This window comes from Sprattus sprattus, assembly GCF_963457725.1.
Source record: "Sprattus sprattus genome assembly, chromosome: 15".
NCBI lineage: Eukaryota > Metazoa > Chordata > Actinopteri > Clupeiformes > Clupeidae > Sprattus > Sprattus sprattus.
Genome location: NC_137913.1, coordinates 16,195,551 through 16,222,944, shown reverse-complemented (window position 1 = coordinate 16,222,944; position 27,394 = coordinate 16,195,551). Strand labels below are relative to the sequence as shown.

General features: G+C 43.0%; 4 protein-coding genes across 5 annotated transcripts; 1 reads left to right on the top strand and 3 right to left on the bottom strand.

Annotated features, from left to right (window-relative positions):
- Positions 1-357: 357 nt before the first annotated feature.
- On the bottom strand, positions 358-3,565 carry LOC308376473 (deoxyribonuclease-2-alpha-like). The gene is made up of 7 exons (XM_080852825.1): positions 3,488-3,565; positions 2,794-2,903; positions 2,504-2,657; positions 2,221-2,323; positions 1,883-2,047; positions 1,290-1,511; positions 358-971 (listed from the first exon to the last, which is right to left on the bottom strand). The coding sequence occupies exons 2-7, from the start codon at positions 2,895-2,897 to the stop codon at positions 586-588; spliced, it is 1,134 nt and encodes a 377-aa protein (XP_080708951.1). The 5' UTR covers positions 2,898-2,903; positions 3,488-3,565; the 3' UTR covers positions 358-585.
- Positions 3,566-3,873: 308 nt separating this feature from the next.
- Positions 3,874-7,165, bottom strand: nfu1 (NFU1 iron-sulfur cluster scaffold homolog; the record flags this gene model as incomplete). 2 transcript variants are annotated; one of them, XM_080852123.1, is made up of 8 exons in its annotated part: positions 3,874-4,875; positions 5,299-5,473; positions 5,642-5,705; positions 5,835-5,952; positions 6,056-6,122; positions 6,259-6,394; positions 6,483-6,589; positions 7,059-7,165. In XM_080852123.1, 8 exons carry the CDS (start codon positions 7,163-7,165, stop codon positions 4,837-4,839), a joined length of 813 nt encoding a protein of 270 aa, XP_080708249.1. In that variant the 3' UTR covers positions 3,874-4,836. The 2 variants fall into 2 exon arrangements, with proteins under 2 accessions (XP_080708249.1, XP_080708250.1); XM_080852124.1 differs by having other exon boundaries at positions 6,483-6,634; positions 7,059-7,128.
- Positions 7,166-8,329: 1,164 nt separating this feature from the next.
- arsk (arylsulfatase family, member K) lies at positions 8,330-11,721 on the bottom strand (the record flags this gene model as incomplete). Its single annotated transcript, XM_080852604.1, is given in 10 exon segments — positions 8,330-8,729; positions 8,989-9,192; positions 9,482-9,706; positions 9,789-9,960; positions 10,208-10,487; positions 10,704-10,863; positions 10,997-11,126; positions 11,222-11,363; positions 11,365-11,458; positions 11,718-11,721. Coding segments are annotated over 10 exon segments (1,686 nt in total). The 3' UTR covers positions 8,330-8,454.
- skic3 (SKI3 subunit of superkiller complex) lies at positions 11,562-27,394 on the top strand. Its single transcript, XM_080853095.1, has 41 exons — positions 11,562-11,612; positions 12,408-12,503; positions 12,823-12,966; positions 13,163-13,254; positions 13,380-13,455; positions 13,819-13,959; positions 14,291-14,389; positions 14,528-14,636; positions 14,945-15,085; positions 15,356-15,457; positions 15,547-15,671; positions 15,762-15,848; positions 15,981-16,084; positions 16,397-16,523; positions 16,978-17,157; positions 17,493-17,617; positions 18,024-18,274; positions 18,469-18,571; positions 18,735-18,917; positions 19,318-19,462; positions 19,582-19,660; positions 19,759-19,820; positions 19,919-19,975; positions 20,066-20,134; positions 20,495-20,569; positions 21,117-21,258; positions 21,556-21,649; positions 22,149-22,226; positions 22,385-22,509; positions 22,668-22,791; positions 23,023-23,247; positions 23,529-23,601; positions 23,819-23,872; positions 24,087-24,198; positions 24,409-24,537; positions 24,935-25,059; positions 25,361-25,525; positions 25,794-25,946; positions 26,223-26,353; positions 26,555-26,684; positions 26,778-27,394. The coding sequence occupies exons 2-41, from the start codon at positions 12,414-12,416 to the stop codon at positions 26,853-26,855; spliced, it is 4,704 nt and encodes a 1,567-aa protein (XP_080709221.1). The 5' UTR covers positions 11,562-11,612; positions 12,408-12,413; the 3' UTR covers positions 26,856-27,394.

Below are 27,394 nucleotides of genomic sequence, written 5' to 3'. Positions count from 1 at the left end.
TATGGTTTGGGCTGTACGCGGAAGAATCCCGAAACGGAAATACGCAAGCATGCGCCAAGCCCTTTCAAAATCCGAGCACTCGCTCTTCAGTCTCACAATCTACTCCTGTGTCTCTACAGTCGAAACAAAATACAGGTAAAGATAGGCTCCTTGCCAGTACCTTCGGTAAAAAAAAAACCCTGCTATTTTGTATTTTGTCAACATAGATAGCAGCCATATAATAATATTAGTAACTTATTTGTAAAACAGTAGGCTAGCAATAAATGCAAACTTTTATTTCCAATCTGTACATCCAAGATCATTTATAAAAATAAAAAATATAAAAAATACTGGTGTACCCTGCACATCAGTAAACTTTTCATGTTTAACTTATATAATTGGTTGGCTCTGTAAGCATGAGCAGAGACTGCTGTAGGCCATTTCAAAACAATCTACCATTCAAATTCCAAAATACTGCTTGATTGTTAAAAACAAATCTAAAACTAACATTTTAAAATGAGCAAATGCCTTAACCAAGCACATGACCCTCTGATATGAGCCATATGACAATGGACTATTTTCCCCTTGAAAAGCAACTTTGCTGCCCTATCTCCCTGTCTCTGTAACACAGTCACATTGGCCTCCCTTACAGGAGGCACACTTCAGGGCTGAGGTCCGGTAGGCTTTCCACACAATGGGGTCTTGGAGACACACAGTCCCTCCACCTCTCTTCTCCTCTGCCTTATTGCGGTTGATGTCTCCCACGCAGACCCAGCCACCTGCACTTCCGGCCGCAGCCTTCGTGCTGACTGCCCACTTGGAGTGGTCCTCTGTAGCCTTGAACGTGAACCTCTGCCCGGGGGCAAGCTGCTGTACATTCAACACCTTCCAGCTCGGGGAGCAGTCTGAGGGCAGAACCCCGGTGGATCGCTGCCAGAACTGAACCAGCAGGTCCGACTGAAGAGCTGGGGCCACCCAGGAGTGATAGAGATCTTATTACATGACAGAAAGAAAAGGAAGTAGACACTTAATGACGAGGCAGAAGATTATTGAAGAGCATCACAAAGTAAGTAAACTATCCAATGTTCGGTGTCAGTCACCTGGAATTCCAGGTGCAACCTTGAGAGATACAATTAATAAATAAATTCACAAAGCTAGCAGCTAATGAGCATTTCTACCTCCGTGGCATGATGCATGTTTGGTCAGAGCATAATGGGCCCACAATAATATTTAATACATGACACTTAAACATGCCACCCCTCCCAACGTGCATGTTCTTAACCTACACTGTAGTTATTGGTCATATTTACCATCTGCAAAGGATGCTCCTTTGGCAAAGTTGATGAATTTGGTCCCACCCAAAGACGTGAGTGCTATGCTGCGATTGGTTATTTTGGAGGCATCGTGTAGAAGACTGACATTCTCTCGCTGGCTCTGTTTACACAGCTGGACCATGGATTGTACAGAGGAGCTGAGGGAAGCGGGAATATGACAGTCAAAGATGTGTGGCTGGTTAATCTGTAGCTGTTCCCCTGAGAAGAACAAAACAAATCACACAATTCAAATCATCTTTTAGTTCTAGTACAAATAAGAATATTCACCCAATTCCATGTTTTACCTTTGTTTTGTTAAAAGAGACAGATATTTGCAAAACGGATGGGAGTTAGTAAAGAATGTCTTCATTCAGATAAGTGATCACTTAAACACATTTATTTTATATTAATCCATATCAATGGCAATAGTTGTATTACTTAGCATTTCGCATTAATAACATTGTCAAGGGATTCTGTTTTCAGATGTTTTATTAAAAAAAAAAAACACACAGATTATTTTAGACCAACTCTTCATATAATATTAGTACATAGAGACTAGCTAACTAGCTGATTCATATAACTAACCTTACCTATTGTCTGGAAGCGATCCAAGGGGTAGGTGACACAGATGAAGTTCTGACCATTCACAATTCCAGTGTCTGGGTACGAAAATTGTCCAACTTTTTTGGGTGGTGGAAAATGTGGTGTGCTGTGGACCAACCAATACCCTTGCTTTTTGTCAAATAAGACAACGCCTGAGGAAAGGAAATAAAACTGAATTCTCACGAGGATGTGAAAGCAGGAACAACCAAGTGCAGCCTATATTAAAAAAAATGATGCATGACAAAAGCCATTATGAATTATACTTAGAGAACTGTCCTTTTTTCTGGCTTTCGCTGTAAAATTGAGGGTAAGACTCCAACCTTACCTTTGGTATGACCCCCACTTCTGCCAACATTCCCAGCTCTTCCAGTCCCTGGCACTGGTGTGGGTGGCTGATCATTGTACAGTATGTAGCCCTGCTCAGTGCTCTACAAAAACAGGGGAATTGCCATTGTTATTGATTAAGTGAACAAACAGTGCCAAACACAGAAAACACTGCAAATACATAATGAAATGTGTTGCTTTTATAGTTCTGTCCAATCAATAAACTAAGTGTGTGGTATATTGAATGCGATATATGTGTGTATTTGACATGAAGCGTTGCTGACCGTGTACAGTTGTCCAACAGTCCTTCCCAAGGCTCCTGCGCTGTCGTTCACCAGTACCTTCCCATCTGTCCATCCCCCACTCACTTTGTTCATGAAAAGATACTTCAACCCCTCTAAACGGGACTCATGGTGAGGGAGTTTATAGATGTAAAACCTGCAATGGAGCACCCATTATGCAGGGGAGCCTTACACTGTGCAGTTATGCATTTATTGTTTTATTAAACAGTTAGTTATAATATGTTGTTTGCACCAGCATTATTTTCTTCCCCATTATTTGTCCTTATACTGACCAGTCAACAGCTTTCCCCAAGTCATCATAGCAGGTAATCGGGTCTGCGCCTCCCTCTAGCGCTTGGTCAAGCAGAAGCAACAGGGCGAGAGGAACAGCGAACATGACCCACTGAGGAAGCGAAACCATTTGAAAAGTAAGCATATTACTGAGCAATGTGCAAATATAACTTTATCTAAACGTAGCACGTTGCTTCAATACGCATGATTAAGTTTATCAAAATTTCCTACTTCAGGATGATGTCTACAAACAAGAGATTGAACAGATTTAATCGGAGCCAAGGAACAAATCAGTAGGATGAGGCAGCGAAACCATTTGAAAAGACGGTATATTTACTGAGCAATGAGAAAATATATGATCGTGTAAAGAACTGTTTATGCTATTAGATAACGTTATCTATCTCAAAGTATCACGTTGCTTCAGTACGCAGAATTAAGTTGATTAAAATTTCACATTTCAGGATAATGTCTACAAACAAGTGGTTGAACAGATTTAATCTGAGCCAAGGAGCAAATCCGTACAGGCTGAGGAAGCGAAACCATTTGAAAAGTAAGTATATGTACTGAGCGATTAGTAAATATATGATCGTGTAAATAACTATTAATGCAATTACATAATAAATCCGTATAGGCTAAGATATACAGCTTGCTGAAATCACAGCAACACGAAAAGTTGTTGAAATGTGTATGACTCACCTTCTTAATGTTAGGAACGTCAATCGACTGGGATTTTTCCAAAAGTAAAACTCACACTCGAGGTTGGTTTAAAATTCAGACAAACCAAAAAACGCTCTGTTCCTCATCTGACACATTTAAACTCCTCATGGCATTGTTTTGAGGTTGCGTGACGTCATGCTTGAACGAAATCATGTGATCAGTTTACTCACGTGTTTTTTGTTACAAACTGAAAAATCCTTGAAGATTATTTACCTGAGAATCACTAAGGTGTTTGATGCCACCTGACGAATCCATCAGACTTTGATTTCTTTCCGCACACAAGATAGCAATTACAAATATATTACATTATGTTTGTCATGCTAAGAGATAAAACAGAATTATAATAGTAATAATTTGCTGACAAATTGATAATTAAAATACAGTTTATTCCTTATCAGTATGCTGCTCTCAGAAATTACATACAGTAGTATTCCACTTATAATTTAAGTTAAATGCACCCCGCTTATAATGCCTGCCTACAAAGCTGATATTTAGGAAATCAGAATGTTTAATCCTGACATAATTTAACAACCAACCAGTGAGGCTAGTGTAAGATAGTTGTTGAATAGCATAAAATCTGTACAAGGTTATGGGTATCTAATGTTATTTGAAAGTTCAGAAATCAAAGAATCTGGTTTTTCACTGCTGATACACGGCCTATTCTCTGATATTAAAATACACGGCCATTAACTTAAATGTAATTTTTATAAGTTTAAAATGACAATGTTGACATAAACCTCATGTGTCACACTTGAGTAAATTGCCTCTGACTCAGTAATAAACTGTATCTGTTCTACTTATAATAGCCCACCTGGTCATTTGCATTGAACTACTCCATACCAACCTTCTCCTTCAACTACAGTTTGAGTAAATTTGTGCGTTGTGACTTGCGTTGTGCAAAGTGCTCAATAGATTTTATGACACCCACTTCCAAGAGTGGCATTAAATAGTTTCAGAATAAATACATTGAGGCAAACCAGATGTAAAAACATTTAGATTCTTTGTTGGGGGGAACTGAAGAAAGGACTGGACAACACTGCAGGACCGTTGCATAGCAAGACGATACATGTCTGCTACATCTTCAGGCCAGCCATATCTTTCTAATCCTGGGCCTACAAAACACTCCGGCAAAGACCAATGACATAAATACACTGGTCGCAGTCACTGCTGTTAACGAGACCATCTTCTAGCGCCCTTATTTAAATATGTAGCATGTAGCTCTCAGAGGCAGGGAGGGATGGATTGAGGGAGGGAGGAAAGGCGAAGAAACATGGCTGCTTGAGTGCGAGTGGCAGGAATGTCTTTCATTTTCATGTGTCAACATGAGTTCAGCCTTTGGCACCCTGCTCCACTTCCTCATCCTTCACCTGAAAGGCAAACAGACAAAGACATTTGGGGTGAGATGCTACAACCCTGTAATTAAACTTTTATAACTTTAACTGTGGTAACTTCAGCCCTTTCCACAAAACCTGTTATGCCATGTCAATCAATCTCTTGAATTTAAGAGCCAAAATAACCTTTAACTGAATCACTGACTACTCCTGAGTTCACAAGTGAACCACAACAAAACAGATTACAGTTTCAATCTTCATTGCAATGGTAACAAAATAAAAGTCCATTCTAAATCATCAAATTCCCCCCAATGTCAATTTCAAAATCAAAGACCTGTAATTCATATGGGGGAAAACATAACTATGGCAAGCATGAAAGCACAAAATCATCAAAGTAACAAGCAGCTTTGAGAGGATAAGTAGGCGTGCAAGAAATGAACAACACCTGACGGAGCTTACCTGCTCTACTCCCTCCACCTCTGGGACGTAGAACTGGAGCATGTTCTGGATGCCGCTCTTGAGAGTGACCATGGAACTGGGACAGCTGGTGCAGGAGCCCTGTAGTTGTAGTTTCACGATGCCATCTTCAAAGCCTCTATACACTACGTCACCTCCGTCTTCCTGCACTGTAGGCCTGTGGGGCAAAAGACAAGCAGACATAGTTTGCATCTTTCTGGTTTAAAATGGTTGATATTAGATATTTTGGTGCTTTATAAATAAAACTGAATTGAATTTTTAGATCCACACTAATGTCACAGAGTTCATTCTGACATTAGTGTGATCTGATTATTTTTCAACTTACCTGATACGAGTATCCAGAAGTTCTTTTATCATTTCCACTACCTCATCATCATCATCTGATGGGGCTGTTAGAGAAGGATCATAGTGTAACTCAAACACTGACATATGCGCTAGATCTATTCATTCAAGGTGTCCTACGTCAGTCTAATAGCCTTGTTTGCTAAAAAGCTGATGAGAAAACAAAAGCCCCAAACCTGTATCTACTTGTGGTGTGGCCTCGTCATTGACCACAGGAAGTCCAGTAGTAAAGAAGTCCATGATTGTTGCAAAGACATCAGGCTTGATTACTTTCCACTCCATAGTCTCATCAGCCTAACATATGGAAATAGTAACATGAGCATCAGTCATTTCTGTAGCATCCACGTAATGCTACTAAGGCCAAACTGTATAGCACTGTATTTCATACAGTCCCTACCTTGGTTATTGTTATGAAATCTGGACCCAGGAAAACGCCTTTGACACCATCAATTCTGAACAGATGCCTGTAAAATGGCGAACGTTATATTCAGATCAATGATGAGTGAATTCAAATAATGCCTACTCTCTCTGCGTGTGTAGTCAAGCCAGAGTATGTCAACAACTGAATAAAAATGCATGCAAGACAGTAATGCATAGCACCTAGCCAGGGGAGAACAAAATGCATCACGAGGCCCAGCGAAATCCATCGTCCCAGACTCCAGCACTATGCGACCAGGCAGGAACTTTAGACTGTTTGGGTTTGGGGTGTCTTGGGTCTGTATGAACATGTTTCTCACTGGAAGAAAGGCAAAAGTAAGAGTTAATCAGGTGATGATTCTTGATCTGATAACACTGTTACACAACACGAGAGGAAAACTGCTTACCAAATAAATGGTTTGGGGCTGATGGCAGTGGCAGCCTTCCTGTAACGTTAACTGCCTTTTTGGCTGTGGGTCTGCCCAGTACAGCAACATAATTACGAACAACGTGTCTGTAAAAATATTCAGGATTGTAGATGTTGTATTGACACTTTTGCCTAGAACTCGAGGGAGACAGCTGATGTCAGTCAACACAGAAAGGTAAAGTAGCTACATCAACTGTGTAGAGGTATTCTATACACAAATACACATACATACACACACACACACACACACACACACACACACACACACATAATACAAGTAATTTACATGGCGCTAGGAAATAAAAACCTATTACTTTTTATATTACTAAAGTGACATTACCCTCCATTAGGGTGCTAGCTATGCCGTCAGGTGACTAAGAAAGTCTAAATTGAGGACAAATCTGCGTCAGACCTTGCAGCTAGCTTAACGTTACACTGGCAGGATTATGAAACGCACCTACTCACGGCCCCAGTAGTAAAATTAGATTCGTAAATACTGTTTTATGAAAGACTATGTGCTCTATGAAAAACTTCGGGGCAATCAAGGGAAACTCACGGTCTTGCTATTAACGAAGAGATATTCCACAACCTCCCGACTCGACTGTAGGATGCCATGTTTGGCCAGCAGCGTGTAGCCAGCGACAATAATACAAATGTCCTCATGTCCGGCAATTTTTCAAAATAAAAGCCGAAGTTCATTCATTGGTTTTAAATTATACAATGACAAAAATGAAGCAACAATGCTCATTTAACACACTGTATGTGCTACAAAAAGTAAACTAAACGTAAAGGTGGAGGGAAAAAACTGGGGAAAAGGTTTGAAATGCCTTTTTAAAATACAGATAACCTAAATGTGTATAATCTGAAAAAAGTCATAAAATAATAATTTACTCTTTGTTCACCAGCTGTCATGGGTATTTTAAATATGGTTTGTGCTGTATGTGTATGTATGGTATATATACATGCATATAGGGAACACAATAATGGCACTCTGTAACTCTTTGCAGTTAATTGTATAAAGATGTCAACAGGTCCTTTTAGAAATACCGTGTATTGATATTATGATCTGAATTGCTTTTGTAGGTACCAGGGTATAACAACTCCTGTTAAGTCACATACAGGTCTATATAAATGATCTTTTTTTTTTTTTTTTTAAATATACAGCCATTAAGGTCTGAACTGAGCCTAATAAAGAGGATGAACTTCCTGAGGCTGTCAAAGACGTTGAACCTGTCAAAGGCCATGATGGTGCACTTTTGCACTGCCATCATTGAGTCCTTTCTAACCTGTTCCATCAACGTCTGGTACACCTCCTCCACAGCCAGAGGAGCAGGCTGCTGCATATCATTTGTTCTACTGAGAGCGTGATTGGCTGCAATTTTCCATCGCTCCATGACCTGACCATATGGTCCAGTATGTGATGTAAAATAAGACTTAATATAATATAATATGTAGAATAGATTTCATATTTTCTTTTTATTGTATTATATCTGATAAATGTGTGAACATATCACGGCAGAAGCTGCCAAAAAAGTTCATGCCACATACAACTTCAGTGAACGAGTGAAGGAGTAACAGAGACAAATAGAAAGAGGCTCCCACTAGACTGCAGACGTTAAGCTTTGATGCAAAGTAATTGATCATGAAGTCCAACGAAGACAAACAGATATCCATCAGATAACTACATAGGGACTGAACCTACTACTAAGTGTGCTAAAAGCAGCTGCCAACTGACTAATATGCATAGGATGTCGCCTTTCTCCAGGGGGGTTCAGGCTCTGGGCTCTGTAAAGCGCCTTGAGACCGTTTTATTGTTTTGGTGCTATATAAATAAAACTGAATTGAACTGAAATGAATTGAAACTGAACTGAAACAAAACATACATTATAATATATATAATTATAAATGAGATCCAGACATTTGTCCTGCATAAAATAAAAGTTAAAACAAAGTCACTGGAGGCCCATCAGCCATTCATCAATGGCTTTCTCGTTGCGCTGAGGATCTCTCTGCCAGTCCAGGTGCCAGCGCAGACTGGCAATAACTTGAGTGTAGTTGCTTCCCAGGCTCTGTCTCCATGAAAGGAACTCTTGTTTGTTGTAGAGGTGAACCTCTTTGGAGACACTGGGGTAGTCCACTGCAGAGTGCAGTAGCAAGTCTAGATACTGGACCACTTCAGGTAAGGAGGAGGCCAGGTTGTTTAGTTCCTCTTTATCCTTAGAAAGATCTAAAACAGAAGAACTCAGCATCAGACTAGCCAAAGTGATCACCATCTACACTGACGATCCCCTTCCATAGTGACAGTCAGTATTACAAAAACTAGAAGATGGTTTAAGGAAAAGTGATCTCCATTAAGGAGATGCATACAATACGTGACTTGCATTCCCTGATACCTAACCCCTCTGTAATCTTAGTGGAGCTGGTTCCATGGTCTACCACAGATTACAGCTGAAACTACCCTTAACTGACATGTATGAGAAGCTCACCAAACAGCTGTGGGGGAACACTAGTGCCATCTGCATAGGCAATGTACTTCCAGTGGTCCATCCTCAGCATGTATGTGGAGGCGTTGGCATTGCAGCCATGGTATTCACTGAGCACCCAGTTTGGCCTGGAGCCATTGGACCCAGACAGAAGGGATATCAGAGAGGAACCACTCAGACCACCAGGGCTTGGGATACCAGCCAACTCTGTGAAGAAAAGGATGACGTTTTATTTATGTCAAGGGCACATAACATTTATCAGGTACCAAAATCTAACAGTTGAATAATATCAAGGAATATAGTCTCCTGCAGCAGAGTCTACCCCAACAAAGTACTATGGCTTGCCACACACCTGGGTATTAAACTCACCCACGCAATTCAGAGCAGGCTCAGAGCAGGGGTTGAGCTTACACTTCAAAGATTTCTAAATCAGCATCGGTCTCATAGTAATTCTTTGAACACCAGCCTGTAAATTCAATTCCTCAGTAGAGCTCACCCATAACTGTAGGGTAGATATCCACCAGAGAGACAGGTTGGCTAAGCTGAACTCCAGACTTTATTCCTGGTCCCATTATGACCAGAGGAACATGGGAACTTCCCTCAAACATGGACATTTTGTAGAACTGCCTGTGTTCCATAGCCAATTCTCCATGGTCAGATGTGAAGAGGAGAACTGTGCTATTTAGTAGCCCTGTGTCTCGAAGGGCTGAGATCACTTCACCTGCAGAGGGATGAATATTACAAAGTTGGAGAGTAATAATAAGTATGATGAATATGCTTTAATACAGGGACGTACTGCTTACCCAGCATGCTATCTGTTTCTGCACACATGGCGTAGTAGTAGGCCCTAATGTTCCTGATTTCCTCTTGTGAGAAACTTGAACTGCAGTTCTTGGTTAAGGTGGAGTAGTAGTCTACTGGGTGCATCTCAGAGAAAGGGAGCCACTTCGGCACAATGATGTGTTCATATGACACCTGGTAAAAGTCAGAAAACATGATACCAAAGTTATTTTCAGTCAAATCAACACATTCCTGGTACCGCAACTCTTTTCGATAATGACCCTTCATAACATTGCATAAAGCACTAATCTGACTACAGTAAACTAAATAAAACAAAACAACTTCTTACTTAAACACTGATATCTTGTACTTGCTATTTTACAGGGCAATATATTATACTCTTTGGTCTGGTTGAGAGCAGAATGAAATGCCTTTGCAGTGCCTTTTTCAGCCAGTAGGCTGATGTGCGAAACGTGGAGCCACCAGCGTCGGGGCCCAGAGACTCAGTCTTGTATGGATGTGGCAGATTAAGACCCAGGTAAAGGGCAAAGGGCTGGGACTGTGCAGCGCTGCGGCGTATCCACTCTGAGGCGATGTCTGTGTTCTTCCAGTCATTGGTCATGACTCGCACAGTGGACGAGTTATGGACCAGGTCAACCACAGGTCGACCCTCCTGACGCAGACGGAAGTGCGCATCTCGAGTCCAGGCCTCCACCCGATTGCTGATGAAGAAAAATGCACTTCAGCGGTCATGGACGATATACCATTGTCAATCACATATGTAAGAGAGGAGAAGAACTCTCATGAATGAATCAAGAACTCTAGGCGGGAGGACTTGGTGAATAAAGATACAACTAGGTTTGTGATCAGAAAACAAATCCACTGACGAAGGTTTGTATGCACCTGAAGATAATTATTCTCTTTCACCTGACACTTACCTGACAGAGTGACTTCCTGATTTGAAGTCTAATTTTCCTAAACTGAGCGTGTGATATCCACTTTGCTGCAACTGATCCATCCATGTGGTTGTATTGTGATCAAGGCATTTGTAATTGTTCCATGACTGAGTCAAATGGACAAAGCGACCACTCCACATAGCTGGGAAAATATCAACAGTCTATAAGGACAAATAGTCCTGCACGGTCACACAAATAGCTAGTCATACACTTAAGCACACATTTGAGTATTTACATTACAATAGCATTGAGGATAATGACCATAATAGTCTCACCTGCTCTTGAAGGACAACATATTGGAGAGTTTGTGTAGGAATTCAAAAATATGGTTCCCAATTCCCTCATGTAATTAATATAGGGCAACTGAACAACATCTCTGCCAGGGGCAAATGTCAACCTTCCATCCTGCAAAAGAGTACAAGTTTTTCAAATACGACATAAAGTTTAGCTTTTTAATGAGCTGATTCTATTTAACAGATTAATCTTGTAAACATACTTACGAAGGCATCAGACATCACCATTACAATGTTAGGTCTGATTTTCGATGTGACGTTCAGGTTCAAACATTGCACACTGATTTGGTAAAATACCAAGAGAACCACCAGGTATAGGCATAGTTGATACATTTCACTCCTAAAACTATGGGCTACAGATGAGGCAAATCACAAGATTTCCAACAAAGTCACCACTGTGTGACCACACTAGCTCAACCCATCTTTCCTCAAATAGCAACTTCTCTGTTTTTCAGTATTTTTCATGCACTGCTAAAACAATTTCCTTGTTTACGCCTACAGTTCAGACCGGTGTATCATGGGACATTTTGTAGTTTCACTGACGATGGTGATGTGTCTGGTTAACTCTTTCGAATAGCCTTGACAACACAAGGCACCGGTGAGTAACAGCTAAAGTATTTACACACTATATTTTATAAGCCGAGGCAAATGTTAGTCCCACAGACTAAAATTACATCGCTGCCAGATCCAGATGAATGACTACTCATGTAAGATGAACTAAGTTAGCTGAATAGCTACCTGCTAGCCAACAGTGCAGGGGCTAGTGAGAACTTATCTATCTTACTAAGTGAAAGTGACTGACTCAGTTATGTAAAATTGTGTTGTGACAAGTCCATACTGCTGCAATTTCTCCTGTGTAATTACGCTGCAAGTTTTTGATTGTATGCTCCACTGTGAGCCTTGTAGTTATGCTTTATTTGTGTAGCTAGCCACGTCAAAACTGTGAAGCTACAGTACAACAGACCCCACCAGTGCTCCAGTCTCCACAGACTGCGTGAGGTCAGTTTGTGGATCACATCATTCAGTGGACCACAAGTTCAAATTTTTTGACACTGGAGATATGTAGAAACTTGCTGCTATGTGTCAAAACGTCTCGCTATCTATAGCTTATTCAAGAGACGTGCCAGGACACTGTTTTGGATTCTCTTAGATATAGACTTACTCGCTCACAAATATGCTCGAAGTGTACATTCAGCTAACCACTGTATAGGTTATACAATTAGTCATACGGAAAGGCTAATGATAAAGTTTAGGATGAAAGGGAAAATTGAAAGGAAGTCTAGCTGGTTTTGATTAACAACCGCTGAATGAAAGTTGTGAGTGATTTAAAAAAAGACTAACCAATTCAGTCTTTTATAGCTAAATAGGACCAATCATCTGTGTTATTTTTCAGGAAAGAATGTCCAGCAAAGAGGTAAAGGCCGCACTGAAAAGTGCAAGGGAAGCCATCAAAAACAAAGAATATAAAGAAGCACTTAAACATTGCAAGGTGTGTCCAGACATCTATACTTTATGTAAACAACGTAGTTTTTCTGTTTTCTTCAGACTGTGATTAGTTCACCATGGGCCATATATGATGAATGATGCACAGACTGAAATGTGCGCTGCTTAAGCGTGTGTATTCTTGCCACTTTTTATTTGTATTGTGTGGTGCTTAGAAGATAATCTATGCACTTGGTTCAGTCATGTAGCGTATAGCCTACCTGTACTGTGTGAACAATATTCAGTAGATGAAGTCGATAACATTTTATACATGAACAATATTCAGGGGATGAAGTCAATAACATTTTATACGCATATTCTTCCAGAATGTTCTGAAGCTTGAGAAGAACAACTACAATGCGTGGGTGTTCATTGGAGTGGCCGCTGGGGAGCTGGAACAGCCAGACCAGGCCCAGGCGGCGTACAAGAAGGCCACAGAGCTTGAGTCAGACCAGCTACTGGCATGGCAGGTCGGTATTTACTCTTGTAACTGAATCGGGAGGCACCATAATCATTCTCTTATTAGTTAGCTGCCATGTTTAAGTACATATGACTTATGATATAATTTGTTTTGGTTCAATTATGTATTTATCTGATAATAACATATTTTTTCAATCAAGAATTGCTTTGAGTTGCATGACTGAATGTAAGGGTTTTCTTTTTCAGGGATTAGCTAACCTATATGAGAAGAACAGCCAGACTGATTTTAAAAGCGAACTCCCAGTGGTATACCAAAAACTCATCGCATTGTATGAAAGGTGAACTTTTAGGTCATTGTTGACACTTTCTGTGATGTTATTTTTATCTAACTTCCTCTGTGACGGCAATATTTTTTCTGTGATTTACTCTGCGATGGTAATATTTGACCTGTTTAATCCTACAGTTCAGACAAAGTCAAATGCCAAGAGGTAAGCAGGAAGCTGGTGGACCTCCACCTCCAAGAGAAGGACTACTTGCAGGTATGCACTAAAAATCAACTGAACTGTAAATCAGATTTGCAGATCAGATCCGACTGTGACTCTTGTCCTGTTATTGCTATATTATCTCTCTTAAGAAAATATCTGGATTACGGGTCTTCTTTTGATCCTTGTGAACTAGTACTTCACAGTTGAATTAGTAAATGTTCATAATCAAGTCCTCTTTTTTTAAAAATGTTTTTTGGAACCCATATTACCTTTTTCCTGCCCCAAGCAGCAGCAGTAGCATCAGTTGGTTGGTTGGGCTCTGAGGCCATAGGTGTGTGCTGTGTGCAGGTGGCAACAGCTGTTGGTTGGTTGGTTGTTTGGTTGGGTTCTGATGCCATGGATGTGTGCTGTGTGCAGGTGGCTCGCGTGTGGCAGAGGCTGATTCAGCTGCAAGAGGAAGGTGGGGCGGAGCAGGCTGAGCAGCTGCAGCTCTGGAAGGAGATGACGCAGGTCCTGCAGGACAGCGTGGAGGAGCAGGACAACGAGACCTTGCAGCACGTGAGTGCATAAATAATCCTTCCACACTAACAGTGATGCTCTTTAAAGAGGACACCTAGGGTCAGTGCTTCCCAAAATGAATGAGTACGCTCTGTCTGTTAAATGCTTCAGTGTATGAATGGAACCAGCAAACCAGCATGCACGTGACCTTGTTGAAGTCATGACACGTTTTTACTATAACGCACAGGATCTCCATTTCAGCAAAGTCCTATGTTTACAGGAAACCTTAATGCATGGTTAATGCAAGGTTATGTTATCTTCTTCGCTCAGCATGGTTAGATCTTCTCAGTTTCAACTGACTGGCCTCTCTCTCTCTCTCTCTCTCTCTCAGCTCATTACTGCTTTTGAGAAAGCCATGACTCTCACAGAATCTGCTCCTTGTGAAGACCACAAGAAACTCTCCATGGACTTCATCTCATGTCTGTCGAAGGTGATCATCAAGCCTGTTCCTCTGTCTACTTAGTGAGCTACTCTTATCGAAGCCTAGTACTCACCCTAGTATTTATAATGTTGCTATTATAGCTTATGTGTGCTATCATGAGTTCTAAAGCATCATTTATCCGTCCAGCTTCCACACGAAGAAGCCAAACTGAAAGAGGTCTGCGAGGCCATGCTGTCTGCCTATCCCTCTCAACCATTTCCCCTGGACGTACTGTGCTCACATTACCTTAAGTCAGGTGAGTACTTAAATTGGAGATGTTTTTCCTACAATTATAAGAAATTGCTGAGTTTACTGTATGTTGATGTATTTTTCAGCTGTTGCTCTCTCCTCATGAAAATGTGAAAAATAGTCTAATCTTTCTTCCAAGTGCTTCACAGATATTAATAATGGCTAAACTATTTTTGGCCATTATTACACTCCTTCAAAAATCTACTGTAATGAGTGTATTATGCATGTCAAATAGGCATAAATTAGTCCTGTGCATGTCTTAATCTCTCAAGCGCATCTTGGTGAGTGGTGTTGTGCTGTATTTCTCTTTGGCAGGAACGTGCAGTGAGGAGGCTGTAGACTGCTTCAGGCGTTTGCTGGAGCTGGATGCAGGCAGCGGGCCAGCTCTCCTGTGCCTGGGAGTCAAGGCCCTGGAAGAGAAGAAGTATGAAGACGCCACCAAGAGCCTGTCTCAGGGTGAGTGTGTGTGGGGCATGGCATCAGTGACCTAGTACAGACAGATTTAAAGAGGGGCAAAAGTGGGATGATGCCTGAACCTGATGGATGTCATCATCTTCCCTAATCTCCAGACCTGAGCACGTATAGAGCTTTTCTGTACCAGGAGTATACATAGCCAGGCTGCACTCCACTTGTATTGTTTTGAATGCATACATTTTGCACAGGTTAACAGCCAGCCTTTCCACACATTTTGTTAAGTCCCTGAAAACCATCTATGTGCTCTTTCAGGATTGAAGCGGATGCCCTCCTCTGTGGTTGGCTGGTATAGCTTGGCCCAGGGTCATCTTAAGATGCATAAATATACAGATAGTGCCAAGTCCTGCACTCAAGGTACAGTGTGATTTCCAAATGGTCAGTCTTATTCATGTATGTGATAGAGTATTAAAAGAAGTGTGTTTTTGTGTGGTTGCTCAACCCAGGACTCCGCTGTTGTAAAGACCGCGACACAGAGTTGATTCAGAAGTTGCAGAGGCTGAAGTTGGAGTCTCTTGTGAGGACTGGTGCAGAAAATACACGTGATGAAGCACTAGACACACTGACCCAGGTTTAACACTGACCGTGCATACACATATCTCAAAGCACATAAGACGTCAGTTAGCATCTCATGGATGACCACTCTGTTTTTTTCTTTCAGATTTGTGATTCCAGCAAAGATCCCGTCCTGCTATCTTTTAAAGGCAGAATCTACTTGCAGAAAGGCCTAATCGATCAAGCATTAGAGGTACAAAGCTATTTAGTATAGGTGATAGAGTATTGGCACAGTGCTCATATAAATGGAGTTCCCAATCTCAGCATATTCCAGTGAATACCATCGGTCATAAGGCAGCCACCTAATCCTCTGTATCTGATGCAGGTATCTTCTGAGCTGGAGGCATCCCACCCTGACTCTGTACAAGGCATGATTCTGAAGGGACTCCTACATCAGGCACGAGATGAGCTCCAACAGGCAGAGGAGAGGTGTGCCTCAACATACATTTGCACATAGACACACACACACACACACACACACACACACACACACACACACACACACATACATGTACACACACATACATGTACACACACACACACACACACACACACACACACACACACACACACACACATACATGTACACACACAGACACACACAAAAACAGAATCACACACACATACACAACGTTTACCCACATTTGTTCCGAAGGTATTTTGGATTTTAATGACCAGTCTTTCTATAAGCATTGCAGTTTCTCTTGCATTAACACCTGTCTTGTTTCGGTGTCCTTGTAGCTTCCAGAAGGCCCTTTCTCTGTGGCCAGAGTCTGGGGAGCTTTACTTCCTGTTGGGCCAGCTCTATTGGCTCATGGGAGAAGAGGCACGCCGCGATCGGAGTAAAGCACAGACACACCTCCTCAAGGTCTGTGTGAAGAATCCTCCTTTCCTCCTAAATTAATCTGGAGCTTGTTACTCACTGTGGCATTGGAAAACAACTGTCATGTGATCCCCCCCCCCCCCCCCACATTGGCTCAGAAACAGTTGTCTCACTGCTTGCTTATTTTTAGTCTTCCATGGATTCAATGGCTCATATTTGTTTTGCCCCAGATGTTCTTTGTCTTCTGCTTTCATGTCAGGGGGAAAAAACATGATGCTTACTCCCCACCCAAACATTTTTTTTTCTGCCAGGGTTTGCTTAAGGATGTTTGATCATATTTATGTCGAAAGTACCATACCAAAAGGAGAGCTGAATGCATTGTTATGAATCCTATCCTTATTAAGGAATCTTATTGAACAGGTCTGCATGTTGGGAGCTTAACAGCGCCTCAGTGTGGACAGTCGCATCTCATGCGCTCTAATTTAATTCTCTGGGTCAGGCTGCGAAGTTGGACCCTTACCTGGGCTCTGTATTCCGGCACCTGGGGCACTACTACCGGGAGGTGGTCAGAGACCTGGGCCGAGCGCGGGGATGCTACAAGCGGGCGTTCGAGCTGGATGACAGTGATGGCGAGGCAGGGGCCGCAGCAGTGGACATCAGCATGGAGCAGGGAGACATGGTGAGAGCCATACACCTGAAAACTCATGTCATGTAAAACAGGGGTTTAAATACTGTGTGTGTGTGTGTGTGTGTGTGTGTGTGTGTGTGTGTGTGTGTGTGTGTGTGTGTGTGTGCATGCACGTGAATGTAAGCTACTCCATCCTTGAAGGGTTAGGTCTAAGACAAGACAGTCTAAGAGTAAGACAGACAGTGCACAGTTTTCACAATGGTTGACACCATAGCATGATGGTGGCTTGGAATAACCACCTAGCAGTAAATAGTCAGACTTCTGAATGCTATTCATCATTTATGCATGTGTGTGTTCATGCGTGCCTGTCATTTCTTTTCTGACAGGATTCTGCCTTGGCCATTTTGACGTCAGTGACTGATAGAGCCACCCCTGGATCAGCCAAGTGGGCCTGGATGAGGAGGGGGTTGTATCATCTCAAGATTAGCCAGCACCAGCAAGCAGTCACAGAGTACAGACCTCCACCTTTCACTTGTTATATGTGATAGGATTTATTTGGTTTATTGGGATCACAGGCCCATGGGGACTGTCTTTGTGCATTTTCTTTAATGGGTTTAGTCCTTGCTAAGATTATGAGATTGAACTTCATTTAAATAAACCCTTTCAAACAGTCAACAACCATTGATAAATATAGGTTTACATTTGGAATGATTAGAATGATAACAAGGATATAGCTAGGGTTGGTTAAGAGTTGTTGACAAGTTAGGTATTTGTTCACTGTTTATTGTCCCATAATACCCCATTAAAATAGAATATTACTGTTACTATTGTTATTATTTAGTTATTGATGCAGACTGTTCAACTCCATGTTTTCAAAGTCGTGCTCATAGTTCTGTTTTTCCTCTCATTTCTTTAAGTCTGCAGGCGGCCTTGCGGGCAGACCCTCTGGACTGGGTGTGCTGGGAGTGTCTGGGCGAGGCCTACCTCCACCGCCACAGCTTCACCACCGCGCTCAAGGCCTTCACCAAGGCCCACCTGCTGCAGCCCGACTCCATCTACAGCCTCTATCAGATGGCCGCCATCAAGCAGACCCTGGGCAAGTTCAAGGAGGCGGCCAGAGAGTACATGAAGATTGTTCAGCGAGAGGACTATGTGCCTGCGCTAAAAGGTTAGTGTGTATGGGTGTGTGTGTTGTGTTGTGTTGTGTTGTGTTTTGTGTCTTGCATTTTGCTTGTGTCACTGAACAAATAGGATTTGCAAGCTGAAGGAAAGCATGCTAGATGACTATCAAACCAAAGAGTCATTTCACCAACTTCACATGAAAATGTTCAAGAAACTTAATCAGTTTGAATTCCTCCTCAGGTCTTGGAGAGTGCTCTCTCGCTCTTGCCCGGAGTGCACTGGGAGACTACCTAGATGGGAGGGCAGTGGACTTAATTCAAAGTGCCATTGAATACTTGTTCAGGTATCTCACTGTTCATGTTACAATCAATAATTAGCCTGGCTAATAGCTAAATTAGAAGGTTTACTGATGCAGTGTACTGGAAGTATACTTTAATTAAGGTATGATAGATTTCTGATTGTTATGTTGATATGAATTTGTCCACTCCAACCCGGGCCTCCTCCAGAGGTGTGCAGCGCCGTCCAGACCTGTCGTGCCTGTGGAAGCTGCTGGGAGATGCCTGCAGTCTCAGTGGTACCGTGGCTCCAGAGAGAGCGCACGTGCTGGTTCCAGGAGCCTTGTCAGGAGAAAACCCGCCAGATCAGAACCATAGCCTGGACCAGAGGACCCTGCTGAGACTGGGCGAGAGGTGGGACTCACACACACTCACACACATTTTTACACACGCTCACAGACACTCACACACACTTTCACACATGCTCACAGACACCCTCACACATGCTCACACACACTCACACACACTCACACACGCTTACACACGCTCACACACGCTTGCACACATTCTCAACACACCTATCCACTTTCCATCATGATCTTGGTTTTTTACCAGCTAAAATTGAGAAAGAATTTAAATCGTTGTTAAAAATGTATACAATTGTGAAAGAGTCTTTTTTGTTCACAAAGTAGTGTTGTGAGCAAACTGTTTCCTTCTCTTCGTGTTGGTAAAGATGATCCAAGGTGGTTTCAAATCTCTAGTGATTAACATTAGTGCCTGACGGTGTTCTTCTCCATGTCGTTTTTAACTGTAGGTGCTATGGAAGAGCCCTGAAGCTGATGCCGGAGGCTGCCAGCCTGTGGTGTGACCTCGGGATCAACTACTACCGCCAGTGCCAGAAGCTCCTCTCCCTCAACCAGGAGCAGGACCTTCAGATGCTTCTAGAAAAATCCGTGCAGGTACTAAAGGGTCTTGCAGGTTCACCCTCATCTCGTTTGGCCTCTTGGGCCCATAGCGGTACATTTGTTTATCAATGAGGTTGACATGTGTAAATGTGTGTTGTTCTCTCACCATTCAGTGTATTAAGAAGGCAGTGATGCTAGACAGTGCCAATTACAGCTTCTGGAATGCCTTGGGCGTCGTTTCCATGGTTACAGGTATGCTGGCGCCTAATTAGGGGGTGGTGGTGCTTATGGTGGCAATTGGCTTAATTAGGTCTGATATCAGTGACTGAGAACCCCTCTTGTCTTTTCAGGTCTTGAAAACTTCGCTCTTGCGCAGCACTGTTTCATTAAATCAGTGAAGGTCGAACCAAATGTAAGTAAAGAGCAAAGAAATATGTTTTAGTATTTTAGAACGATAAAGAAATTGGACATCTTCTTGGGTTTGTGCTGAAACATCTTTGCTTTCTGTAGAACGTTGTAGCCTGGACCAACCTGGGTGTGCTGTATCTGAAGAAAGAAAACCTTGAGGTATGGCACGTGTAAGTTTAGGTTTTTAATTCTTTCTTTTTTTAATTCTATCACTGATTCACTGAATTGCCACTCCTGGTTTGATTGCAGCTTTCCCACGAGGCCTTTAAGGTTGCCCAGTCTCTAGAACCGTTATATGTCAACTGTTGGATTGGACAGGTATGGTAACATTTACATGTATTCCTTTAGGAGATTTGGTAATACTACCAAACCGACTAACTGTCTACCAGAGCTCCTGGCACTAACCCTAACTGGCTCAGCCAACACAACGGTGTACTCAACCATCTTAAAATGTGACCATTTCTATCTTCAGTGTAGAATGAGTGAAGACTGTCTGTTTGATACCAGCGTGATTGACTGATTGATTTAGGTGCTCTTTTTTTTTGCGCCCGTGTCTTAATTCGCCATCAGCGAAACTGATTGTTTGCCAGGTTTCTTGTATCTGTAATCTTAAACTCCTTTGCTTTCATTGACTCTGTCCCTGCTCACCGCTACTGCTGTGTGGCCTCTTCTTAACAGGCTCTGATTGCGGAGATGGTGGGCAGCTATGACGCCATGGACCTGTTCCGCCACACTACAGAGCTTAGCACGCACGTGAGTGTCGGCTCGATTTCTGTGTTTAGCTGAACCTCTAGATGGAATATTTGGAACACTTGTGGTAAATGCAACCGTTAGTAGCAGAAATGGTCTACTATTCTGAAGCTTCGTCTTGTCCTTGACCATGCTTTCTCAGCTGGTCACAGATTAATCTTCCCTGTATTGTATTATGATGTCCCTTGGTGAAAAAAAAATAGTTTCATTCTTCCAGTCTAACATTTAGATCGGTCAGTTACAGCACACTACAGCCTTTTACTGTATGTATGTTCTCTTAGTGTGCCATGATTCCCTATTTACTGACTACATTTTTACTGTGGCTGAGTTTAGGCCAGTTAGAAAGACATCCAACACATTTGCAGGATAGTGATTTCCTTTGGTTGTTGTACCCATGTTCCTGTAGTTGTTCTCCATATGTGTAGGTTATTTATGTATGTCTGTGAGTTGCATAAGTGTATAAGTGTATAAGCTACTGAATGACCTACCTTTCCCTCTGGATTAAAAAAGTATCCATCCATCAATCTATCTATCTATCCATCTATATCAGACTGAAGGAGTGAATGGCTATGCCTGCTGGGTGTGCTCCACGCTGCTGGACAAGAGTAACAGGGACTCTGAGCTGTACCGCTACAACATCCTCCAGATGAACGCCACCTCTGCTGCACAGGTGGCCCTCTGCAAGTACACAGGTGTGGGCTTCATCCTCCATGGAGAGTTTTAGGAGACACTTTCTAGAACCAGGAAGCGAATGGAGAGATTAAAGAAACAGAACACATAGAAGTTTTGATACAGTAAAATCTGATGTATTGTCATGTTTGTGTGTTTCTAGCCTGTGCCATATAAAGGGAACCGTGCAGCAACAATCATGAAATGTTGTGCATTGTTTCATACATACACAGCAATGTTATGCTATGACACATGAGGTGTTTGATCACCAGGGGACCTACAGGAATGGAAAGAAACGCATTCTTAATATCTTTTTGCAGAGAGGATTCAGACGGACCCTAGAGCTTTTGTCATGCTGGGGTATCTCAATGAACACCTTAAACTCAAGAAGCAGGCCGTTGTGGCCTACAGGAGGTATGCCTCAACATTGTCACCCTGTCACTCACATGCTTTAGCTCTCAAATTCAAATTATGTTAGAATTCCTCAAGCTCAGTAATCAGGGTAGCCTGTGAGATCTTGAGCTTGTAAAAGTATAAGTTTTGAAAAGTTTAGAGTTTTGCTGACTTAGATTCCATGACAATGCCTTATTGTTATTGAGATTGATATAGCCCATCACAAGTAGGCCTACGTTCTGGAACATTTATTTTGGACTAGAATGTACAAGATGCGATCAAAAAGTTCAGAGACTGAACCATACTTGATTTAAATGTTACCACCATCTCCTTGGAGGTAGTCACCTTGTGCAGAGATACACTGCTCCCAGTGCTCCTGCCATGCTGGAAACGCTCCCTGGAAGTCCTGTTTACACAACCAGTCCTCCCAGAATCGCCGTTATCATCCTCAAAATAGGGGCCAGAGTGTGTCTTTAATGTTTTGTTCCCCTTATTCCTCTGTTTCTGTCTGCACCTTCAGAGCTGTGGAGCTTCTGCAGTCCTCTCCTCTTGTAGACGAGCTCAGCTTCGCTCTCAGGAACTACGGCCGTGCCCTCTGGTAACTTCTCTCTTTCTCTCCTTGGCACAGCTTTTTGTTTATAGTCAAGCTCCATCCTCGATTTCCCTTACCATACAGACTGCTGCCTAACCACACAAGGAGGATGACACTCGAGCATGCCCACCAGTGCTGTCGATAATGTACGTATCTCCCCACAGTGACACAGGCCAGTGGGAGGAGGCTGTGCGCGTGTACTCCTCCACTCCACTGGAGGAGCTGCAGGACCTGACCGGTCTGGCCTTGGCCTACTTCAGAGCAGGCCTCCTGCAGGAAAGCCTCAGCTGTGAGTGTCCCACTGTCATACTGATAGTTTCATTTCCAGCCATGATGGGCCGTACTTCTTGGCCTGTAAGGGCTGACATTGGGGAATTTTTTTTCTTGTTGTTATGGCCAGGAAATGTTGGCTTTTGTCTGTAGTTGATGTTAATGTCTTGTGTTTAGCCTATGAGAAGGCGCTGGCCGTGACCTCCGATGAGAGGGAGAGAGCCTACATCCTCACAGCACTGGCTCTGCTGCAGCACAGACTGGGCAACATGGACACGGCCAAGACTCTGCTCTTCAAGTGGTGAGCACACTCTCACTGACAGACCGACCGTTCATGCACTGTGACCTGCCTTGTCCCAGAGGGACCCTGATCACACAGATTGGTTTTGGGCACTTCTCTGTGATTGTGTGATGTGTATGTGTGTGTGTGTGTGTGTGTGTGTGTGTGTGTATTAATGGGTTTGTATGAGTGTGTGTATATGCTTTAATGTTTCTGTTTGATGTTTTTGTATGTTTGTGTGTGTGTGTCCAGTTCCCTACTGAAGGAGCCCATATCGGAGAGCCTGCTGTGCCTGTGTGCTCTGGGCTTGGTGCACAGTGACGGTACACTGGCCACCGCTGCGCTCTCTGAGCTGCTGAAGCTGAGCGTGGGGCCAGGGGTCGCCATGGAGCAGCGCTGCCTCCTCACATGTGCCCTGCTGGCACTGCAGGGTCACTACAGCGCTGTGCCCAGAGAGGCTGCCAGGGCTGTGCACAGGTACGACACAGACACACACACACATACATGTGCACAGACACACACACACACACACACACACACACTCGCACACTGTGCACAAACTCTCACACAGTGTGCAAGTTGCTATCAGTACAGTACATATCTGATACATATCTGAAACACTTCCATGGATATTTTCAGGCAGCCAGCGGTTAACAGCGGATAACTGAAACCAAAGTTACCGAATCAGCTGATACAGGGATCCACTGTATTTCTTATGTATTTGCTATGATGTGTCTGAGTTCTCTTCTCTCTTCTAGTCACCCAGGAAACGCCTCCCTCTGGGCTTTTCTCTCCCGCCTGGTGCCACAGTACGACTCCAGAAAAGCCAAAGTGAGTGTCTGATTGTTTCAGTTCTGTTTTTATTTAGTTTGATAGACAAATGCACACTGTGCATAACCTCAGGACAAAATGGTTGGCCCTCTGGATCTTTTGAATATGCATGACAGGCTAAAGGAATCTCGTTTGCAAAGAGAGTGTGTGGATTATGTGGGCCAGTAGTTTGTGTATGTGTGGGTAAGTGTATGTTTGTGTTTGCCTCGTTTCTCAGGGTGGTGCTGTAGCTGGAAGCGTGGCGAGTCTCTCCAGTATGACCCAAGGGAAGGTGAGTTGACTGTCTATTCACTAATTCATAACATTAAAATGACATGTTTAAACTCAATCATCAACAGATGAACTTAAATAATGAACATTGTCATGTGTCAATATTTTGTGTTCTCATTTAGCAGTTTCATTTGTGTTGCACAAACTGTAATTGTGAATTGAGAACCATGAAAGTGTGTATTGGTGGGCTGACAGTAACTTGTTTTGGTCTGTAGAGGGCGCTATTGTTTAGTGGTCTGAATCAGCTGGCCGCAGGCCAACACGCAGGTGAAGACCTGACCAGGAATGCCCTGAAGACCATGCAGAGAGCTGTACTGTTGTGTCCAGGTAAGACGCAATGGCCTGGCCCACTCACGAGAGCCTGTTCTTCAAAAATGAGCAACTACCACCTTTCAGACCTACAGTGCCAAACCTTCTGACTGTAGATGCAGACATACACATGCTATCTGTTTGTCTGCTCATCTCTCTCTCTCCCTCTCACACACTCTTTATTTCTTTCACTCTTTCTTTCCCTCCTTTCCTTTCTCCTTCCTTTAGATGACGTGGCAGCATGGGCCGGGGTAATGGCTGCTTGCTATACCGAGAATACTGCCTGTGCTCTGTCTGGTTCTGCCCCTCTCAGACAGGGTCTAGAGCGCCCTCTGGTGGCCGCCATTGCTGAGAAAGGTTAGTGCTATTTGTTTTGTGTGGGCCTGTGTGTTTGTACAAAGCTCTTTGTCTAAAATAGATTAAGGATTGTGCACAGTGTATGTATTGTGTGAATGTTGGTTGGTGTTTATGCACAGTGTATTGCTACCTTTGTCCAGGAAACAACAACCATAAATACAAATGCAGTTAGTAAATAAGTAAGCGGATGCATTTGCGTTTTGAATGCAGTTCTGTGTGCTTTTTTTTTTTTTTACCAGGTTATGACCTCCTGAGAAAAGGAGCAAAGCTCACACATTTGCTTCTCTCTTGGCCCGAGCCCTGTGTGGCTCACTACATGGAGGTCATTGAGTATATGTATGTGTGTGTTTGCACACTTTTACGTGTATAATGCGGTGTTTACTCTACTGTGTCTCAGCTCAGGCAGCATCTGCTGAGGAGCGGCCCCTGGCCCAAGCTGTAGAGGGCTGGGCCCTGCAGCAGGCTCTCTCCGGCCTCAGACAGGCCGCACTCTACGACCAGGCGGAACCTCTGTGCACTCAGGTACTACTGCTACTGTTCTCCTCCAATATACTTGGCTTTGTCAGCTTAGCTTGACAAAATGGCTGCTTGGTAAACTTTGAGTCTTTTGTTTGTTATAGTAATTGGGAAAATCTGAAGGAATGTTGAAAACGCATAAAGGCTTTCAAGTACTTCCATTGCAATCTGTGTTAATGAAATCATACCATTGTGAAAATTTGACTTTGTTCCCACAAAGCATAGACTGTGTGTATATATATATATAAACGCAAATCTTCTCACATACTGGGAGTAATCTTTTTCTTCCTCATGTTTCATCCCTCAGGTCCTGAGTGTGTCCCCTGACCACCCTGCAGTGATGCTCCAACTGCGACAGCTGCAGTGTGAGCGCCTCCTGCTGGAGCAGCCTGGAATCACGCTGCCTGTGGCCGTGCTGGACCAGCTCTCTGCAGCCGTGATGGCAAACCCCAACTCAGTGTCTGCCTGGCATGTGAGTTACCCTAACACTCTGAAAACCCAGATCTCACTGAGTTAAAGTTATTCTCATTTCTGTGTATATGTGACCTTGAAATGAAAGCTCCAGATAGGTGCAATTTATTTCTATGACAACATGACTCTTCATAGACTTTTGTCGAGTTTGCTAAGTCTTAGTGACTGTGCTAACAGGTTGCTAAGAATATGGGGATGTGACTTTGTGATCTTTTCCTCATCCTCTCTCTCTCTCCCTATCTCTCCTCCCCTCCATGTCTCCCTTCCAGTGGTTGGCAGGGTTGTATTTCTCTCAGGGCCTGCTGGCCCAGGCCTCTGTGGCATACAGGCAGAGCCTTCAGCTGGCCTCTCAGCTGGGTCACTACAGTGGGAAGATGGGTAGCCTGTTGAGGCTGGCGCTCCTCGCCCTGACCGCCTGTATGGTAAGAAAGACGTGAAGTGTATACAACCTTATAGTTGCATTAAATGAGTTAAATCTAATTTGCTGATGCTAAACTCTCAAAGTAATTGATTCATTAGAAGATGTAGGGAGGGTTTACAGGTTTTTTCTGTCTGTAAAAAAGGTCAAAAGGTTTGGGTGGCATGGAGGAAAGGAAACTGGTGTCCTACAAACTAAGCCTGAGTTAAATAAAGAGGTGGGGTAAACAAAAGAAAGCGTGGGAGAACAGAGACTCATATCTGACCATGTCAATGTCCAGGCCAAAGTTCCAGGAAGTGACTGGAAGAACCTGGTCCTAGAAGCCACCACGGAGGCCCGGAAACTGGATCCTTCTCCTGTTGCCCTTCTGCTCCAGGCCCTGCTCCAGTTCTCCACCAAGATGGAGGCCAGGTGTGAGCAGCTCCATTTTCATTTATTCATTGTTTTATATATATTTAGATGGCCATTTAGAAGGAGGCTTAGCTTAAGATAATTTATGTTAGGCTGTACTTTTTGTTCTGCAAACAGGTTACAATTAATCTAAAACTGATGTTAAGCTATTCTCAAAATAACTTCAGTGTGGGTGTGCGTGTTTATTTTTTCCCTTTGCAGAGAAACCCGTCGCCTCCTGGAGAGGCTTGTTTATTACGCATTGCCTGACCAACCTGAAACTGTGTCCTCTGTTGCGCGTTGGTATCTTCTCCGCCATCTCCAAGCCAAAGATGACCTGGAGCTCATGGATGTGAGGAAGCTGTCTGTCATTAACCAAAATTCAATGTTGATTTTCTGCCTCTAGAATCCATTATATGCTTACATACTTTTTTCCCCTCTTTAGAAACTGGCGGAACAGGCCACCGCTGCTGGGGACTCCAGACTCCTGGAGTTCTACAAACAGATCTGCCCATCAGCCTGACACTGAGCTCAGTGTGTCGGGACCACACCAGACGGACCCTCCAGCTCATCTGCTCAAAGTGCAACAAAGCCATACCGCTTTCTCATACCTGACCTCCACTCACAAACCTGCCTCTCGAAAATATCTTTTGTCTTAATTAAAGCTTACCAACGAACCATTTACATCGCAAAGCAGACATTATGAATGAACGACTATCAAAGGACAAAGGATGCCTTTCATTTGGCTTGTGCATTAACAAAATAATCTATTTCGAAAAAAAAGTAATTTTTGTATTCAAAGCTGAGGATCATGTTAAACCTGGTTCATATGCTTTATGTGAATGTGGCACGTAAAGAAAATGGGACTGCTATCATGTTCAAAAAGCATTAAAAATTGTCCCTGATAGGCTGGTTATTTTGCTTCCTGCATGTGCCTGGTGTGTGAGGCAGATTGTCTGTGTGCTTTAGGGAAATGCTATCCACAAACAGGCCTGGTATGGATTTACCAGTCAAAAGATTACTGTGTACAAGACTGTGCTAATGTATTATTGCTATCATCAT

Excerpts from the sequence above, each read along its gene's own strand:
- LOC308376473 (XM_080852825.1), bottom strand. The coding sequence starts at position 2,897 with ATGTTCGCTGTTCCTCTCGCCCTGTTGCTTCTGCTTGACCAAGCGCTA. Across the intron at positions 2,658-2,793 it reads TTGGGGAAAGCTGTTGACTG|GTTTTACATCTATAAACTCC; the intron begins GTCAGTATAAGG and ends GCTCCATTGCAG. Across the intron at positions 2,048-2,220 it reads AAGTGGGGGTCATACCAAAG|GCGTTGTCTTATTTGACAAA; the intron begins GTAAGGTTGGAG and ends TCCTTTCCTCAG.
- skic3 (XM_080853095.1), top strand. The coding sequence starts at position 12,414 with ATGTCCAGCAAAGAGGTAAAGGCCGCACTGAAAAGTGCAAGGGAAGCC. Across the intron at positions 20,135-20,494 it reads TCAACTGTTGGATTGGACAG|GCTCTGATTGCGGAGATGGT; the intron begins GTATGGTAACAT and ends TCTTCTTAACAG. Across the intron at positions 26,685-26,777 it reads ATGACCTGGAGCTCATGGAT|AAACTGGCGGAACAGGCCAC; the intron begins GTGAGGAAGCTG and ends TCCCCTCTTTAG.